The sequence below is a fragment of the Palaemon carinicauda genome, chromosome 2 (genome assembly GCF_036898095.1).
Source record: "Palaemon carinicauda isolate YSFRI2023 chromosome 2, ASM3689809v2, whole genome shotgun sequence".
In the NCBI taxonomy this organism is placed as follows: Eukaryota; Metazoa; Arthropoda; class Malacostraca; order Decapoda; family Palaemonidae; genus Palaemon; species Palaemon carinicauda.
In genome coordinates, this window is record NC_090726.1 from 202,509,939 (window position 1) to 202,530,323 (window position 20,385).

The 20,385-nt window shown below is 36.6% G+C and overlaps 2 protein-coding genes across 2 annotated transcripts; both read left to right on the top strand.

The window, feature by feature from the left end:
* Positions 1–1,162: 1,162 nt before the first annotated feature.
* Positions 1,163–6,362, top strand: LOC137629701 (uncharacterized). The gene is made up of 5 exons (XM_068361262.1): positions 1,163–1,663; positions 2,401–2,621; positions 3,519–3,639; positions 4,303–4,518; positions 6,229–6,362. Exons 1-5 carry the CDS (start codon positions 1,603–1,605, stop codon positions 6,357–6,359), a joined length of 750 nt encoding a protein of 249 aa, XP_068217363.1. The 5' UTR covers positions 1,163–1,602; the 3' UTR covers positions 6,360–6,362.
* Positions 6,363–9,149: 2,787 nt separating this feature from the next.
* Positions 9,150–19,182, top strand: LOC137629708 (uncharacterized). Its single transcript, XM_068361274.1, has 5 exons — positions 9,150–9,556; positions 11,821–12,041; positions 12,930–13,050; positions 13,715–13,930; positions 17,261–19,182. Exons 1-5 carry the CDS (start codon positions 9,496–9,498, stop codon positions 17,389–17,391), a joined length of 750 nt encoding a protein of 249 aa, XP_068217375.1. The 5' UTR covers positions 9,150–9,495; the 3' UTR covers positions 17,392–19,182.
* The last annotated feature ends 1,203 nt before the right edge of the window (positions 19,183–20,385 follow it).

Consider the following 20,385-nt stretch of genomic DNA (forward strand, 5'->3'; position numbering starts at 1 on the left):
GATCTAGATATTAATCTTTGGCACCGTCGTTAAATTAGTTCATTATGCATGTTGCATAAGATTTTTCATAACTCTGACCATCCTTTACATTCAGATCTCCCTGGACAATTCTATCCTGTTCGTAATACTAGGCAGGCAGTTAATTCTTATAGCCAGGCCTTCTCCATCATGAGGCTCAATACTACACAGTATTCTAGAAGTTTTATTCCTGCTGTTACCAAGTTGTCGAATGATATTCCTAATCGGGTAGTTGAATCAGTAGAACTTCAAAAGTTCAAAGTTGGAGCAAATATTTTTATGTTGACCAGGCTGACATGAGTCTTTTTATTGTTTATTTGACATATCTGTTGCTGACGTTGTTAATAGTTTATATAGGACATATCTGTTTTGACGTTGTTAATAGTTTATACAGGGCATATCTGTTTTGACGTTGTTAATAGGTTATATAGGACATATCTGTTTTGGCGTTGTTACTGTTTTTAGAACGATTTATTGTTAATTTATTCTCACCATTTATTTATTTCCTTATTTCCTCTCCTCACTGGGCTATTTTTTTCTAATGGAGCCCTTGGGCTTATAGCCTTATAGCATCTTACTTTTCCAACTAGGGTAGTAGCTTGGCAAGTAATAATAATAATAATCATAATCATAATAATAATAATAATATATATATATATATATATATATATATATATATATATATATATATATATGTCACTAACACTCGATGTTTACAATTTTTTACAAAATTAGCCATAAATACCATTCAATATCCAATTCCCTCTTACATGGGATCTTAGACGCACAAGGAAATTCCCTTTAACGATAACTAGCCCAGCCCGGCCAGGGACTCGAACCTATGATCGATAAAAAATAAGGATAAACATTAGACTGTTTTGACCAACCGGCAATTAGATGAAATGAACTAAACCCAAGTAAAATTGGACAATCGTTGCTGGAGGAAATATAGATGACAGATAAGGATGACTAAGAGAAGCAGAGAGAGAGAGAGAGAGAGAGAGAGAGAGAGAGAGAGAGAGAGAGAGAGAGAGAGAGAGAGAGAGAGAGAGAGAGAGAGAGGATATCCTTTTTTGAAATGTCAATTGTCAACTGCAAGACGTCATCTCGTCCGCAAAGTAACAAACAGATTAGCGGTGAATGAAACCGGGTGTGGTTTAGTTCAAAAGTACTTGATAATGAATTATCTTTATACATTACAGTGAATTGGTTGTATAAGGAAATGAACCTTTTAATTGACTACTAACTAACACATATCTAGCCTACTGGAGTGTCTTTGGTTGCATTTCCGTTGCTAAAACGAAGACGTTTAGTCAGCTTGGAAATCCGGTAGGAAATGTGAATAATACTTACATTTTTTCTGATCCCAGGACGCCATTAGTTCTTTACTAGTTCTTTACTAACCTACAGAGAGGTAACAAGACAAAGCCTCTTCTTCAGAAGTGATTAAGTGGAAAGAAAAATCAAGTGAAACTTTTTTCAGTGACGAGCCAAAGAGGAACCATAAATTCATTTCTCCAGAGGACTCAGAAGTGAGTTTGACCAACTGGGATCAATTTCTTGACAGGATTCCAACGACCAACTATGGTGAAACTACTGCTCTTCCCTTTTGCACTGATTCTGGCCTTTGTGTCTGCTCAAGCAGGTAAGAATCACTTCGCTTTAAGGTTAAAAGAGACACTTTAGCTATGGTAACCAGATCTTTCTAGGAGGAGGACACTCCAAAATCAAACCACTGTTCTCTAGTCTTGGGTAGTGTCATTGCCTCTGTAATATGGTATTCCACTGTTTTGGGGTAGATTTCTCTTGCTTGAGGGTACATTCGGGCACACTATACTATATATTTTTCTTCCTCTTGTTATTTTAATGTTGTTACTCTTCTTAAAATATTTTCTTTTTCCTTGTTTCCTTTCATCACTGGGCTGTTTTCCCTGCTGGGGACCCCTGGGCTTATAGCGTCATGCTTTTCCAACTGGGGTTGTGGCTTAGCAAGTAATAATAATAATAGAGACGACTGGTGAAATCTAACCAAGGCTCTTTGAGTCAATAGGCGTAGGATGATGATGATGATAATGATAATGATGATGATGATGATTAGATGTTTATACTTCAGCCGTTGTCTTCAGACTTCTAAATTGTTGCTTCTTTTTACTACACGAACCAAATTAACCTATTGATGTTTGGAATGGCGATATCCTGTCTTAAAATCTTCACTAAATTCACAATTTATTACTTCCTGAAGACTAGTTATTTTCACTGGTTCCTAACGGAGTAATGAAGAACTTTTTTTTTTTTAAATTCAAGTTAAAATTACAGTATATCTTATAACGCAGTTTTCTTTAAACATTCTTTTACAATATCCAAACTCATTCTCTCTTCCAGATGACAAGTTCGACATCTCTGATGCGAATAATCCAGTTAACTTCATAGTGCCAGCTTCTTCCTACACTATTCTAGCTTCCTGGACCAGCGATATAAACAACGATATTACCTTCGAAGCATTTCAGGATTTACAAAACAATCCTCATCGACTATTTGGAAATAGATACAATTCAATCGAGTCAAATGCATGGAATTTATTTCAAATTTATAGAATAGATTGGGTAAGTATCAAAAGTCTTCGATCACTCAATGAATTCTCTGACCCCACAAAACCGTAATGATGCAATCAGGAAATTAGAACAAAAATCTAATTTATTGGTAATTACTTTTTAAAAAACCATTCTTTCGTTAACACTTTCTTTAGCTTTCAAAGTTAAATAATTGTTTTATTTTGAATCAAAGAATAAAATTTTAAAGTTAACTTTGAATACAAAAGACTTAGTTTATTGCGAAATCACCGCCAAAAAGGGTCTCTTAACGGTTTAAAAGTCCTTTATGAAGGGAAGAGGCAAGGGACAGTGACAATGCCCTAGCAGGACAATGTCCTATGCACATTTTGGCACTAGTTTCATGCAAATTGGATAAAAATTGACCACGATACAGCAAAAAGATGTTTTTGACCTTTACATGGCCTTGAACTTTGACCCAATAACTTCCAAAATATAAGTAAATTGTCGTTGGATCATGGCCAATCATCCCACCAAATTTTATGAGATTCGGTCAAATACTTTTTGAGTTATGAGAATCACAAACGAACAAACACACAAACATAAATAAATGGATACACACCTATCAAATAATGAGCCTTCGCAACGAAGTTGATAAGGTAATAAAATTCTTTCTTAATTGTTCTTTCATATTCCAAATAAACATTCATACTCACTTTTGAGCTACCAAACACTCAAAGGAAAGAAACCATTTCTGAACCCTGCTGTTAGTTACATCATTAAGGTATTTTCTGCTTCTATGTGTCATTAATTGGTAAGTAAAACTATAATAAAATTGGTTTACAAATGATATTTCTAACAGGCGAATGATTGTTAGCTTAATATGACAGATATATCTAGTATCGTGGAAAATTTTCAATGCAATGTCTTTTCAAAGTTTTTCTCTCCAAGGATGTGATAATTAATCCAGGCAACATAAGATATGAGGTAGATTGGCAACATGATTTAAATATCACAATCAAGAGCACCAAAAAGACCTACTGGAGATTTTGTGCCGACATATATCTATGTGGTGAGTCCATTTTCTTTCATAATATATTTTGGAAAGTCCTCAATTTCTATATATTCCTAATACTGTATCATGAAATTAATATATTCACAATGTTAATTAAAAAATTATTTCAGTTTTATTTCTACGCTGTGTGATACTCAAAATACCTTAGAATGTACACGGCAGACAGATCTTGTAGTTCCTGTAGTGCATGTGGTTTCCTTGTGTGACAGGACCTGGAAAACAGCTCTTAAAGTAAAGTCGAGTCAAGAACAGTCATTTGGACTAACAACAGAGCAAATGCCTCTGTCCCATCCTAATATCTCGTGTTTTTCGTATTCTTTCTCAGCTCACTTTCTTAGTAACCTTCATCTCCCTAGCTCTGCGATTTGATTTGGGCTGTGCTGTTTAACCAGTGGGGATACTTTAACGTGGTGAAAGTGTTTGAGAATATGTAAGATCAGCAAAGCTGTACTAGTCAAGGCCACCAATGCTAGGTTGGTTTAATGTGAGCGATCAGACGAAAATCTACCGCCATCACCAATCCGCACTTGCCAGCGTGATGATGAAAACTGGCCAAACACCAAATATGAATTGACATATCTGACTTCTTTGTCCGACTAGAAACTAATGCATTTTAAGTCGTTGTTTAAGCTAAGCTAATCTAACAAAACTCTATTGCAGTTCTTCCAGAACCAGTTCCCCTTGCAACGGAAAGCAGCATTGTCTCCTCCACGACTCAAAGCAGCATTGTCTCATCCACTGTCCCAACGCCAAGCCCCAGAGAGACTGCTCTGGAAATCACAACAATAGTTTTACTAATTATCTGTTGTGTGTTGGTCGCGATCGTGATAGGAATGGCTGTTTACATCATCCGAGGGAGAAGAGCTTCACTTAATGGTGAATATTTGCTGTGAATAAGGCTTATTCTCTTTAACACTAACGATTATCACTGTTTCAAAGTGGGCAGTTTCCTCTGCTGAAACTGAAGATTTGCTTAACCCTATCTTAAAGACAATTCCGATGTATCATATGCACATTCATTAACATAGATAAGTGATAATACAGGCAATAGATATATTCCTATAAACATTCCTGACATTCACATAAGCACAGAAACTTACAAGCAGCTTAATCGGAACAACTACACTTTTTATTCGACGGCACAAGCGGTTGAGAACCCAATGCTACGAGAAACCTGATTTTTAAAAAATTAGTTTCTGCCAAAATTACAGCCTGATTTCGTACCCAAAATATTAAGGATTCAAATCAGGCACAATGTTTTGCATACTATCAAGTTAAAATCAAGTTATGTTGTTATTGATAAAGGGGTTTCTCTAGTAGTCCCATAATCTGTCTCAGGTACTCTGAAACCTTTAACCCTGTGATGGAAAAAGACAAGTATTTCCTCTTGGATGCTGCAGCTGAGAGAATAGATATCTGTTTCCTAAAATGAAACTTATGAGGGTTTTGGTAGACTATTGGAAACGTCCCTGTCTGGCGATATGCTGGACCGGGGTTTGGGACTCGCTCAAACTCGATAGTTTCTAGTAGTGTCTGCAATCTCACCATCCTTGTGAGCCGGGTATCGGGAGAGTCTATAGGTCTACCTGCTGAGTCATCAACAGCCATTGCCTGGCCCTCCCTGGTCCTAACTCGGGCATTGATCATACGTATATATGATCAGTCACTAGGACATTATTGCTGTTCCTCGCCTTTGCAATTCATGAGCGGCCTTTAAATAAAAACAAACCGATTCTTTGAGAGTAGAGGTCGTTTACAATTGAAATTTGTATCTAAATAGGAAGAAGTTTGAGTCAAACGCTAAAAAGCAATTATATGGGATCACAAATCAATAAAATAAGAAAAAAATTTGGAATTGCATGATGTAAAACCTATTTCATATGGAGTATAATGTGAATAACAAGATGTGTATAACACCAAGAAATGTAGAACATCGCATAAAAATAGAATAATAACAATTAAGTAAATCTTCGTCTTCAGCTTAAATGAAAAGACAATTACAGATATAATCTACAACAAACCTATTAATACGTAATCAAATGTACAGTAGGACACAGGAATTCCTGGCACATCTTGCTCTGAGAAAGTGCAACTAATCGACCCTTACTCCGGAGCAAAAACTCACCATGCAGTAAAGGCGTGGCAGGGTGCACTCCCCCAGAGCGAGGTGGACCATGCATTCCTGTGTCCAACTGTACCTTATGTGGACACAGGAATTATACTCCATTCGATAATCTCTTTTCTTGGGCTTATGTAAAAGCCATTGTTCTCTAGTCTTGGGTAGTGCCAGAGCCACTGTACCATGGTCTTCCACTGTCTAGGGTTAGGGTTCTCTTGCTTGAGGGTACACTTGGGCATACTACTCTATCTTATTTCTCTTCCTCTTGTTTTGTTAAAGTTTTCATAGTTTATATAGGAGATATTCATTTTAATGTTGTTACTGCTCTTGAAATATTGTATTTTTCTTTGTTTCCTTTCCTTACTGGGCCCTTTTCCCTGTTGGAGCCCCTGAGCCTATATCATCCTGCCTTTCCAACTAGGCTTGTAGCTTAGCAAGTAATAATAACAATAATAATTCCGTTTCAGAGCCTGGATTGAACATGAAGACAGAGGCTATTTACGAAGAGGTCGAGCTGTCAGGCAATGTTTTCAGAGCACAACAGAACCATAACTTCGAAAACGTCATCTATGGAGCAGTGATTCCGAGACAGGCATGAGGACAGGGTGATCCTCTGGCTTCTTGGTGTTTTTCATGGATGCCATGAACACAGGAAGAAGGCCATAATCAATATGCAAGTCACGTCCTTTCAGTGGCACAAACTGAGAAAAAGAGTACGGATAATATGATTAATGTTCCTAACAAGAATCTAACTTAGAATCTAACTTACAAGAGATAAATTTTCATTTTTTTCCTAAGTCTATTCCACCTGGTAAAAGATCATGATGATTTAGTTGGAAAGTGAAGCATTGAAAAATTCCCTGCTGTTCTCTTGGAGGTAAATAGAATATAATAAATCTATTTGGTGATATCATGTAATTGAAAAGATGTATTAAGGTTACACTGATTCAAAGAGATGATGACCGAGATCCGACTACTCAGATGTGGTAAAAAGTAGAAATATTGATGATTCACTGTAAAATCTCTGCCACAATCTCTTTCTGTATAAAATATCTTTACTTTTAGCCAAACAACATTTCCTTATGTTAAAAATGAGACCAGAGCTTAGAATAACTGGTCCTAATCTGAAAAGAAAATGGTATGTATGTGGCCTTTCTAAGTCACAAAACCCTGTATAGTTTTCATTTCATTGTGGGCATCTTTATCTAATTATTTCTTTAACCTTACAAACTTTATTCTAATGTATGCATATTCAATTTCTGTATTCACATTTTCGTTACATAGTGGCGTAGCTAGAAATTTAGGGTCCTGGGGTAGGGGGGGGGGGGGGCTCACTTAGTAAAGACAACCTACCCCCTTACGGAATAGTAATTCTAATTGTATACTTCCATTTTTTTTTCTGACCCTGCTTTGGAGGGACCCCTCTCTTGGAGGCCAAGGGGCCCTTTTCAAAAAGGTCCCCCACTCTTAGCTATGCCACTGAACAGACTTATATTTGTTTCATGATTTACTTAAGCTTCCAATTAATCTATTTTATGCATTAATAAGGAGAAACAACCTTATTTGAAGCCACATACCATGTGGATCTAATAAGGCTTTTACTTTCATATCTGGCAAATAAAAATGTTCTCAAAGACCTTGGAGTTTTCATGAGTATTAGGAAATGTCTTTGTATAATTATAACTGTTTTTAAATGAGTCTTTGAGGACAAAAAAAAATAAAGAATATTCAAAATAGCATTATTATTATCACTTATGAATTCCATCTTTTTATTATTATTATTATTATTATTATTATTATTATTATTATTATCATTATTATTATTACTTGATAAGCTACAACCCTAGTTGGAAAAGCAAAATGCTATAAGGCTATAAGCCTGAGGGCTTCAACAAGGAAAGTAGCCCAGTGAGGAAGGGAAATAAGGAAACTACAAGTAATTAACAACTAGATTAAAATAATTTAAGAAAAACAACATCAACACAAATCTTTCACATATAAACTATAAAAAACTTTAACAAAACCAGAGGAAGAAAAGTATGATAGAATAGTGTCCCCAAGTGTACCCTCAAGCATGAGAACTCTACCCTAAGACAGTAAAAGACCATGGTCCAGAGGCTATGGTACTATCAAAAACCAGAGAACAATGGTTTGATTTTGGAGTGTCCTTCTCCTACAAGAGTAGCTTACCATAGCTAAAGAATCTCTTCTACCCTTCCCAAGAGGAGAGTTGCCACCGACCAATTACAGTGCAGTAGTTAACCCCTTAAGAGAGAATGAATTGTTTGGTAATTTCAGTGTTGTCAGGTGTTGGAGGACAGAGGACACTATGTAAACAATAAGCCATACTACTCAGTGTATGTGTAGGCAAAAGGAAAATGAGCCGTAACCAGAGAGAAGGATTCAATGCCGTACTCTCTGGCCAGTCTCATTATCCAATAAATCTCTAGGGGTAGTATCTCAACGGATGGCTGGTGCCTTGGCCAACCTACTACCTGGCAAAAAATAAATTCGGGTGAAACACTGAAACATGAATGAAATGCACTTACTCCTTAAATCAAGTGTATAAGAGAATAATCTCTCTCTCTCTCTCTCTCTCTCTCTCTCTCTCTCTCTCCAAGGGCCTTTGGATTAACAAAGAATTCTTCGGAAGAAATTATGACATAAAAAGGAAATCAAATAACCAAAGAGAAGAAATAACAAAGGAAAGGATCAACAGGATGCCACGAAACAGCCTGGACACAAAGGGATTCTTAAACGTTGCCTGAATCTGTTTCTTAAGCGATGAGCTTTGATATATATATATATATATATGTATATATATATATATATATATATATGTCACTAACACTCGAGGTTTAAATATTTTTTTAAATAAGCCATAAATACCATTTAATATCGAATTCGCTCTGCCATGGGAACATAGAGTCTTAGACGCACAAGGAAATTCCCTTTAATGATAACTAGCCCAGCCCGGCCAGGGACTCGAACCTATGATCGATAAAAAATAAGGATAAACATTAGACTGTTTTGACCATCTGGCAATTAGATAAAAAAACAAATGAAGTTAACTAAACTTAAGTGAAATTGGACAATCGTTGCTGGAGTAAATATAGCTGACAGATAAGGATGACAAAGAGAAGCAGAGAGAGAGAGAGAGAGAGAGAGAGAGAGAGAGAGAGAGAGAGAGGATATCCTTTTTTGAAAAGTCAATTGTCGACTGCAAGACGTCATCTCGTTCACAAAGTAACAAAAAGATTAGCGGTGAATGAAAATGGGAGTGGTTTAATTCAAAAGCACTTGATAATTAATTAACTTTATATATATATATATATATATATATATATCTAGTGAATTAGATGTATTTGTGAATAAACCTTTCAATTGACTACTAACTAACACATATCAAGCCTACTGGAGTGTCCTTGTTTGCATTTCCGTTGCTAAAACAAAGACGTTTAATCACCTTAGAAATCCGGTAGGAAATGTGAACTATATTTACATTTTCTTCTGATCCCAGGACGCCATTTGTTCTTTACTAGTTCTTTACTAACCTACAGAAAGGCAACAAGACAAAGCCTCTTCTTCAGAAGTGATTAAGTGAAAAGAAAAATCAAGTGAAACTTTTTTCAGTGACGAGCCAAAGAGGAACCATAAATTCATTTCTCCAGAGGACTCAGAAGTGAGTTTGACCAGCTGGGATCAATTTCTTGACAGGATTCCAACGACCAACTATGGTGAAACTACTGCTCTTCCCTTTTGCACTGATTCTGGCCTTTGTGTCTGCTCAAGCAGGTAAGAATCACTTCGCTTTTAGGTTAAAAGGGACTTTTTAGCTAAGGAAACCAGATCTTTCTTGGAGGAGGACACTCCAAAATCAAACCACTGTTCTCTAGTCTTGGGTAGTGTCATTGTCTCTGTAATATAGTATTCCACTGTCTTGAGGTAGAGTTCTCTTGCTTGAGGGTACATTTGGGCACACTATACTATATATTTTTCTTCCTCTTGTTATTTTAATGTTGCTACTCTTAAAATATTTTCTTTTTCCTTGTTTCCTTTCCGCACTGGGCTGTTTTCAATGTTGGGGCCCCCTGGGCTTATAGCGTGCTATTTTTCCAACTGGGGTTGTGGCTTAGCAAGTAATAATAATAATAGAGACGACTGGTGAAATCTAACCAAGGCTCTTTGAATCAATAGGCATATGATGATGATGATGATGATGATTAGATGTTTATACTTCAGCCGTTGTCGTCAGACTTCTAAATTGTTGCTTCTTTTTACTACACGAACCAAATTAACCTATTGATGTTTGGAATGGTGATATCCTGTCTTAAAATCTTCACTAAATTCACAATTTATTACTTCCTGAAGACTACTATGCATATCAGACCCTATGACATACTGTTTTTCGCAAATATCTTTGAAACGAAGACTCGGATCAACATGATGCTTTAGCACAGAGTGTTTCACACACTCCGCTAAGTTTTAACACTACTGTACACTGTCAAATGCGGCTAGTTATGGCGTTTACTCTTGACTGTGAAGTCAAAAACCTGCGTGAGCTACTACACATTCGAACAGGTGAGGCGTGACGTATTTGTGACGTCTATCCACCCACTACCTCCACTCCTGGCTTCCCCTACTCCCTTTCTTCCCCTCTTAACCCCCTCCTTATCCCCCTACCTCTTTCTCCTCCATACCTCCCTTACCCCTTCCTCATCCCCCCCCTCTCTCTCTCTCTCTCTCTCTCTCTCTCTCTCTCATATAAGGGAACGGCTGTTACCTTCTCTCTCTCTCTCTCTCTCTCTCTCTCTCTCTCCCCTCTCTCTCTCTCTGTTGAGGCTACACGGTATATGAAGCCAGACACAAGTATGACGAATTAATGACAGATTAATAAAAATTATATGCCGAGTAAAGTTTGATCGTTTATGCAAACAATCGTAATCGATGTTCTTGCTTCTTTGACGGTTATACCGTATTTGGTAAGTGAAGAAGGTAACAGTGATGAGGAAGATGACCTGTTTGTCGAGAGTGATGAATATTAAAAGTAAAATATGTGGTCAGTTATTTATAGTATTAATCCAGCCATCATATACTCGCTGTCTATTTATGTCTGTAATGACTTCTTAACACATGGCAGCCTTTTCTTAATATTAGAATAAATTATTCATATATTTATCACTTCAAATTCGTTTTAAGTTTTTACTCTGCATCGGATTCCCACTTCAGTTCCACCCTTTTCCTTTCCATCTCTTACACAATTTCCTATAAATGACCGAGCGTCAGCTACATACTTCATCCCATCATACGTTCAACATAACCTATGGGTATTAGGGTCGCATAATCGTATAACTTTCAATGGTTGTATAATTGTCAAACAAACCTCATACGATAATTAAGCAACAACAAGTTGCGCTGAAACAGGAATCAGGGTCATACATAAAACACCCTACCATACTTAACATATATACTGTACATTCGAGTTATCCGCCATTATAAATAAGTCATGTGTGTGCATAGCTTCGTTTCTTCGTGTGCAGAGAGAGAGAGAGAGAGAGAGAGAGAGAGAGAGAGAGAGAGAGAGAGAGAGAGAAGGGGGATTGAGGGAGATGAAAGGGAGGTATGGAGGTGAAAGAGGGCGGGAATAAGGAGTAGGAGTAGGGTAGGAGGGAGGGTAAGGGAGGGATGGTGGTAGTAGGGGAAGGCAGGGGCGGAGTTCGAATGTGTAAATGGCTCACGCAGGTTTTTGACTTCACAGTCAAGAGTAAACGCCATAATTAGCAGCATTTGACAATGCACAGTAGTGTCAAAAATTAGCGGAGTGTGTGAAACAATCTTTGCCAAAGCACCATGCTGATCCGAGTTTTCGTTTCAAAGATATTTGCGAAAAACAGTATGTCATAGGGTCTGATATGCATAGTAGTTATTTTCACTGGTTCCTAACGGAGTAATGAAGAACTTTTTTTTTTCTTAAATTCAAGTTAAAATTACAGTATATCTTATAACACAGTTTGCTTTAAGCCTTCATTTACAATATCCAAACTCATTCTCTCTTCCAGATGACAAGTTCGACATCTCTGATGCGAATAATACAGTCAACTTCACAGTACCAGCTCCTTCCAACACTGATCTAGCTTTCTGGACCAGCGATATAAACAACAAAATTACCTTCGAAGGATCTGTGAATTCACAAAACAATCCTCATCGACTATTTAGAGTTACATACAATTCAAGAGAATCAAATGCATGGAATTTCTTTCAAATTTATAGAGGAAATTACGTAAGTATCAAAAGTCTTCGATCACTCAATGAATTCTCTGACCCCACAAAACCGTAATGATGCAATCAGGAAATTAAAACAAAAATCAGTTATTGGTTATTACTTTAAAAAAAAAATTCTTTTGTGAACACTTTAGCTTTCAAAGTTAAATATTTATTTCATTTTGAATCAAAGAAAAATTTCAAGTTAACTTTGAATACAAAAGACTTAGTTAATTGGAAAATCACCGCCAAAAAGGGTCTCTTAACGGTTTAAAAGTCCTTTATGAAGGGAAGAGGCAAAGGGACAGTGACAATACCCTTGCAGGACAATGTCCTATGCACATTTTGGCACTAGTTTCATGCAAATTGAATAAAAATTGACCACGATATAGCAAAAAGCTGTGTTTGACCTTTACATGCCCTTGAACTTTGACCCAATAACTTCCAGATTATGATTAAATTGTCGTTGGATCATGGCCAATCATTCCACCAAATTTTATGAGATTCGGTCAAATACTTTTTGAGTTATGAGAATCACAAACGAACAAACACACAAACATAAACAAATAGATACACGCCTATCAAATAATGAGCCTTCGCAACGAAGTTGATAAGGTAATAAAATCCTTTATTAATTGTTCTTTCATATTCTAAATAAATACTCATACTCACTTTTGAGCTACCAAACACTCAAAGGAAAGAAACCATTTCTGAACCCTGCTATTAGTTACATCATTAAGGTATTTTCTGCTTCTATGTCTCATTAACTGATAAGTAAAACTATAATAAAATTGGTTTACAAATGATCTTTCTAACAGGCGAATGATTGTTAGCTTAATATGACAGATATATCTAGTGTCGTGGAAAATTTTCAATGCAATGTCTTTTCAAAGTTTTTCTCTCCAAGGAAGTGATTATTGATCCAGGCAACAGAGGATATGGGGTATATAAGTCATCTACTTTAAGCATTAGAATCACGAGCACCAAAAAGACCTACTGGAGATTTTGTGCCGACATAATTCAATGTGGTGAGTCCATTTTATTTCATAATATCTTTTGGAAAGTCCTCAATTTCTATATATTCCTAATACTGTATCATGAAATTATTAAAATCCCTATGTTAATTAAAAAATTATTTCAGTTTTATTTCTACGCTGTGTGATACTCAAAATACCTAAGAATGTATACGGCAGACAGATCTTGTAGTTCCTGTAGTGCACAGGGTTTCCTTGTGTGACAGGACCTGGAAAACAGCTCTTAAAGTAAAGTCGAGTCAAGTATGGTCATTTGGACTAACAACAGAGCAAATGCATCTGTCCCATCCTAATATCTCGTGTTTTTCATATTCTTTCTCAGCTCACTTTCTTAGTAACATCCATCTCCCTAGCTCTGCGATTTGATTTGGGCTATGCTGTTTAACTAGTGGGGATACCTTAACGTGGTGAAAGTGTTTGAGTATATCTAAGATCAGCAAAGCTGTACTAGTGAAGGCCACCAATACTAGGTTGGTATAATGTGAGCGATCAGACGAAAATCTACCGCCATCACCAATCCACACTGGCCACCGTGATGATGAAAGCTAGCCAACCACCAAATATGAATTGACATCTCTGAAGTCTTTGTCCGACTAGAAACTAATGCATTTTATTGTCGTTGTTTAAGCTAAGATATTCTAAAAAAACTCTATTGCAGATCTTTCAGCACCAGTTCCCCTTGCAACTGAATTTCCTGTTGGTTCAACAACAACTCAGAGCAGCATTGTCTCATCCACTGTCCCAACGCCAAGCACCAGAGAGACTGCTCTGGAAATCACAACAATAGTTTCACTAAGTATCTGTTGTGTGTTGGTCGCGATCGTGATAGGAATGGCTGTTTACATCATCCGAGGGAGAAGAGCTTCACTTAATGGTAAATATTTGCTGTGAATAAGGCTTATTCTCTTTAACACTAACTAACGATTATCACTGTTTCAAAGTGGGCAGTTTCCTCTGCTGAAACTGAAGATTTGCTTAACCCTATCTTAAAGACAATTCCGATGTATTATATGCACATTCATTAACATAGATAAGTGATAATACAGCCAATAGATATATTCCTACAAACATTCCTGACATTCACATAAGCACAGAAACTTACAAGCAGCTTAATCGGAACAACTACACCTTTTATTCGAAGGCACAAGCGGTGGTTGAGAACCCAATGCTACGAGAAACCTGATTTTTAAAAAATTAGTTTCTGCCAAAATTACAGCCTGATTTCGTACCCAAAATATTAAGGATTCAAATCAGGCACAACATTTTACATACTATCAAGTTAAAATCAAGTTATGTTGTTATTGATAAAGGGGTTTCTCTAGTAGTCCCATAATCTGTCTCCGGTACTCTGAAACCTTTAACCCTGTGATGGAAAAAGACAAGTATTCCGTCTTGGATGCTGCAGCTGACAGAATAGATATCTGTTTCCTAAAATGAAACTTATGAGGGTTTTGGTAGACTATTGGAAACGTCCCTGTCAGGCGATATGCTGGACCGGGGTTTGGGACTCGCTCACAAACTTGATAGTTTCTAGTAGTGTCTGCAATCTGACCCAGTCCTTGTGAATTAAGGAAGGCGGCTTTCAGGAGAGTCTATAGGTCTACCTGCTGAGTCATCAACAGCCATTGCCTGGCCCTCCCTGGTCCTAACTCAGGCATTGATCATACGTATATATGATCAGTCACTAGGACATTATTGCTGTTCCTCGCCTTTGCAATTCATGAGCGACCTTTAAATAAAAACAAAACGATGGATACGAGAGCAAACTTAAGTAGAGGATATTCTAACAATGTGTAAGGAAAAAATGGACATGGGCGGGACATATAATACAAATGACAGATGATAGATAAAACGTCAAGAATAAGAGAATGGGTCCCTAGAAAATGCGAAAAGAAGCAAGGGAAGGAAGAGAAGACGATGGATTGACGAACTAAGAAAATTTGCGCGTATAGACTGGCATAGAAAAACAATAAACAGTCGGGAGTGGAGTTCCATGTGTGAAGCCTTTATTCTGAAGTGGACAAGTAACGGCTCATGATGATATATATCATCATCCTCCTCTCCTAGGCCTATTGACGCAAAGGGCCTCGGTTAGAATTCGCCAGTCGTCTCTATGTTGAGCTTTTAACTCGATACTTCTTCAGTCATCATCTCATACTTCACGCTTCATAGTCCTCAGCCAAGTAGGTCTGGGCCCTGAAACTCTTCTAGTGCCTTGTGGAGCCCAGTTGAAAGTTTGATGAACTAATCTCTCTTGGGGAGTACGAAGAGCAACCTAAAACATCTCCATCTACCACTCACTATGATCTCATCCACATATGGCACTCGAGTAATCTGATATACACATACACACACACACACACATATATATATATATATATATGTATATATATATATATATATATATACAGTATATATAAATATATATATATATATATATATATACAGTATATATACAGTATATATTGATATATATATATATATACAGTATATATACAGTATATATTGATATATATATATATATATACTGTATATATATATATATATATATGATAATTCTTTTACTAACTCAGGATTTTCATTTATTCAAATAAGCCACAATTACCTTTTAATATCCTATTCACTCTGACATGAGATCACAAGGCAGTATTAATACTAAAAAGAATCTCCCTATAGGGTCTGGGGCCCCGTGGAAGAGTTCTTTCAACATTAGAAGTTTTTTTAGGCTTATTTGAATATACAGTATATATATATATATATATATATATGTATGTATATATATATGTATATTTATATATATATATATAACTAGTATACCCGAGGTATCGAAAATAATGTCTGAATATTTAGATGATGAGTACATATGCACACAGATTCAATCCTTCACACCCCCCTCCCCCTTTCCTAAGTACAACCCGCTAGTTCGACAATTTGTGGGGGAGTGTGGTTTCCGAGTGTATTTTCCAGGGTACACCCTCCCACAAGGGTACTAAGACTACAGTGTATATATATATATATATATATATATATATATATATATATATATATATATATATATATATATATATATATTCAGACACTCTTTATTATAGGGAGATGCCATTCAACATGGGGTAGAAATATGAGAAAAATCCGTATGAATGTTGTCCACATAAATCCAAGACTATACCGTTTTTAGGGAGAATCTGGTTAACATTACATAAGTTTCTAGTTCAAGTAAAACTAGTTATATGCTTCACTACCCTAAGATGAAGAGGGTTCTATTACGGAAATGTGTAATGAGTTGACTAACAAAAGCTATTCTTTGTACTAACATCATTGCCTGTTTTAGGAACCACCGATTATCCCTTCTAAAATTCTGTGCTCGAGTGTAGCCTCAACCAAGAGATCTCTAACCCAAGCCAGTGGAACACCATGGTATAGAGGCAATGGCCCTACACAAGACTAGACAACAATGGTTATATTTTGGAGTGTCCTTCTCCTTGAAGAGCTGTTTACCTTAGCTAGAGAGTCTCTTCTACCTTCATGGAGTGAAAAGTAGCCACTGAACAAGTACACCAGTCACCTGTTGAGATACCACCGTTAGAGAGTTATAGAGTCTTTTGACTCTCAAAACAGTACTACATTGGATACTTCTCTCTGGTTAAGGTTCACTTTCCCTTTGCCTACATATACACACCGAATAGTCTGGTATATTCTTTACTTATTCTTCGCTGTCCTCACACTCCACTGAGGACACAGAGATCACCAAAATATTTTTCTCAACCAAGGGGTTAACTACTCCACTGAAATCGTTCAGTGGCTACTTTCCTCTTGGGTAGGGTAGAAGAGATTCTTTAGCTATGGTAAGCAACTCTTCTAGGAGGACACTCCAAAATCAAACCATTGTTCTCTAGTCTTGGGTAGTGCCATAGTCTCTGTATCATAGTCTTCCACTGTCTCGTGTTAGTTCTCTTGCTCTAGGGTACAATCTGATACACTATTCTCTCTTTTTTGTCTTCCTCTTGTTTTGTTAAAGTTTTTTATATTTTATATAGTAGATATTTATTTAAATGTTACTCTTCTTAAAGTATTCTATTTTTCCTTGTTTCCTTTCCTCACTGGGCTATTTTCCCTGTTGGAGCCCCTGAGCCTTTATCATCCTGCCTTTCCAACTAGGCTTGTAGCTTAGCAAGTAATAATAACAATAATAATTCCGTTTCAGAGCCTGCATCGAACATGAATTCAGAGGCTATTTACGAAGAGGTCGAGCTGCCAGGCAATGTTTCCAGAGCACAACAGAACCACGTAATCGGAAACGTCATCTATGGAGCAGTGATTCCGAGACAGGCATGAGGACAGGGGTAATGCAGGGTGATCCTCTGGCTTCTTGGTGTTTTTCATGGATGCCATGAACACAGTGTGGTGGAATAATTTTTGTATTATTTTTATTTATCTTTTGTTTGCCAAATCCAGAGAGAGAGAGAGAGAGAGAGAGAGAGAGAGAGAGAGAGAGAGAGAGAGAGAGAGAGAGAGAGAGAGAGAGAGAATATGTATGTGTGTCAGTGAGCGAGAGGTAGTTAGTGTATTGATTGTTTGTTGTGAGAAAGACTGTTGGTATAAATGATATTGTTTGTTTGTTTTTAGTTAGGTTATGACAGTGGTGAATGTCTTGGGTGAATGGCTTTTTGATTTGACTGCAGCTAGAGGCAGTTGTGTTTGTGAATGCTGGATTATAATCTTTATTATTTTACCAGCGTGGAGGTGTTTGATTATTTTTTGAGTAAGGACAGTTTTGTTTATATTTGTTTGTCGTGATTGTGAATGATAAGAACAATTTATTATTTATCTTTGATTATAGTGCGATAGTTTAGTTAGTTAGGAGTGTTCGTAAGTGTTTTTCTTTTTTTTTCATTTGCAGGCCGTAATTCCTCATTTGGAGAGATTAAATTTATTTTTTTGAATGCTGACCAATTGTTGATGACCTGAATTGTTTTGAAGGACCTGATTTGACTGTTCTGTAAGATTATGACGATGATGATGATGATGATGATGATATAAAGTGCCCAAATAAAGTGAAGCAGGTGTAGCAGATTGCCACAAAATTATCTGTCTGCCACCGAGTGTTGCGTCTGTCAGAGAGTTGTGGCATTGGCCTGTAAGGACTGTTGGCCCTTGTGTGGACAAAGAGGTCCACACATAAACAAATATTGGTTTTGTTGTGTGGGTAATTTTAAGTTTGTTAGGGTTTTTCTTTATTTGAATGGTGGTTTTTGTATATTTAGTGTTAAGATTTTGAATGCAGTTGATTCTAGTTTTAAGTGTTAGTTTGTAAGAAATATAGTTTTAAGGTTATGTTTGGGTTTTGTTTCCCTTCAGTCTAAGAGTCCAGTTTATGATAACGTAAGGGGAAAGTTTGTGTTGAGGAAACAATTGTCTGTTAGAGTGATCAAGGGTGTGGGGGTTGCTTTTGTGTGCATCCCGCCACAACAGGAAGAAGGCCATAATCAATATGCAAGTTACGTCCTTTCAGTGGCACGAACAGAGAAAAAGAGTACAGATAAAATGAATGAAATTCCTAACAAGAAATCTTTGAATCTATCTTACACAAGAGAAATTTTCACTTTTTTTCCCCAAGTCTATTCCACCTGGCCGAAGATCATGATGATTTAGTTGGAAAGTGAAGCGTTGAAAAAATTCCCTGCTGTTCTCTTGGAGGTAAATAGAATATAATAAATCTATTTGGTGATATCATGTAATTGAAAAGATGTATTAAGGTTACACTGATTCAAAGAGATGATGACCGAGATCTGCCTACTCAGATGTGGTAAAAAGTAGAAATATTGATGATTCACTGTAAAATCTCTGCCACAATCTCTTTCTGTACAAAATATCTTTACTTTTAGCCAAACAACATTTCCTTGTGTTGAAAATGAGACCAGAGCTTAGAATAACTGGTCTTAATCTGAAAAGAAAATGGTATGTACGTGGCCTTTCCAAGTCTCAAAACCCTGTATGGTTTTCATTTCATTGTAAGCATCTTTATTTAATTATTTCTTTAACCTTACAAACCTTATTCTAATGTATGCATATTCAATTTCTGTATTTACATTTTCGTTACATAGTGGCGTAGCTAGAAATTTAGGGTCCTGGGGTGGGGGGGGGGGGGGGGGGGCTTACTTAGTAAAGACAACCTACCCCCCTTACCGAATAGTAATTCTAATTGTATACTTCCATTTTTTTTCTGACCCTGCTTTGGAGGGACCCCTCTCTTGGAGGCCAAGGGGGGCCTTTTCAAAAAGGTCCCCCACTCTTAGCTATGCCACTGAACAGACTTATATTTGTTTCATGATTTACTTAAGCTTCCAATTAATCTATTTTATGCATTAATAAGGAGAAACAACCTTATTTGAAGCCACATACCATGTGGATCTAATAAGGCTTTTACTTTCATATCTGGCAAATAAAAATGTTCTCAAAGACCTTGGAGTTTTCATGAGTATTGGGAAATGTCTTTGTATAATTATAACTGTTTTTAAATGAGTCTTTAAGGACAAAAAAAAAAAATAAAGAATATTCAAAATAGCATTATTATTATCACTTGTGAATTCCATCTTTTTATTATTATTATTATTATTATTATTATTATTATTATTATTATTATTATTATTATTATTATTATAATTATTATTACTTGCTAAGTTACAACCCTAGTTGGAAAAGCAAAATGCTATAAGGCTATAAGCCTGAGGGCTTCAACAAGGAAAGTAGCCCAGTGAGGAAGGGAAATAAGGAAACTACAAGTAATTAACAACTAAGATAAAATAATTTAAGAAAAACAACATCAACACAAATCTTTCACATATAAACTATAAAAACTTTAACAAAACAAGAGGAAGAAAAATATGATAGAATAGTGTTCCCCAGTGTACCCTCAAGCAAGAGAATTCTACCCCAAGACAGTGAAAGACCATGGTCCAGAGGCTATGGTACTATCAAAAACCAGAGAACAATGGTTTGATTTTGGAGTGTCCTTCTCCTACAAGAGTAGCTTACCATAGCTAAAGAATCTCTTCTACCCTTACCAAGAGGAAAGTAGCCACCGAACAATTATAGTGCAGTAGTTAACCCCTTAAGAGAGAATGAATTGTTTGGTAATTTCAGTGTTGTCAGGTGTTGGAGGACAGAGGACACTATGTAAACAATAAGCCATACTACTCAGTGTAAGTGTAGGCAAAAGGAAAATGAGCCGTAACCAGAGAGAAGGATCCAATGTAGTACTGTCTGGCCAGTCTCATTACCCAATAACTCTCTAGCGGTAGTATCTCAACGGATGGCTGGTGCCCTGGC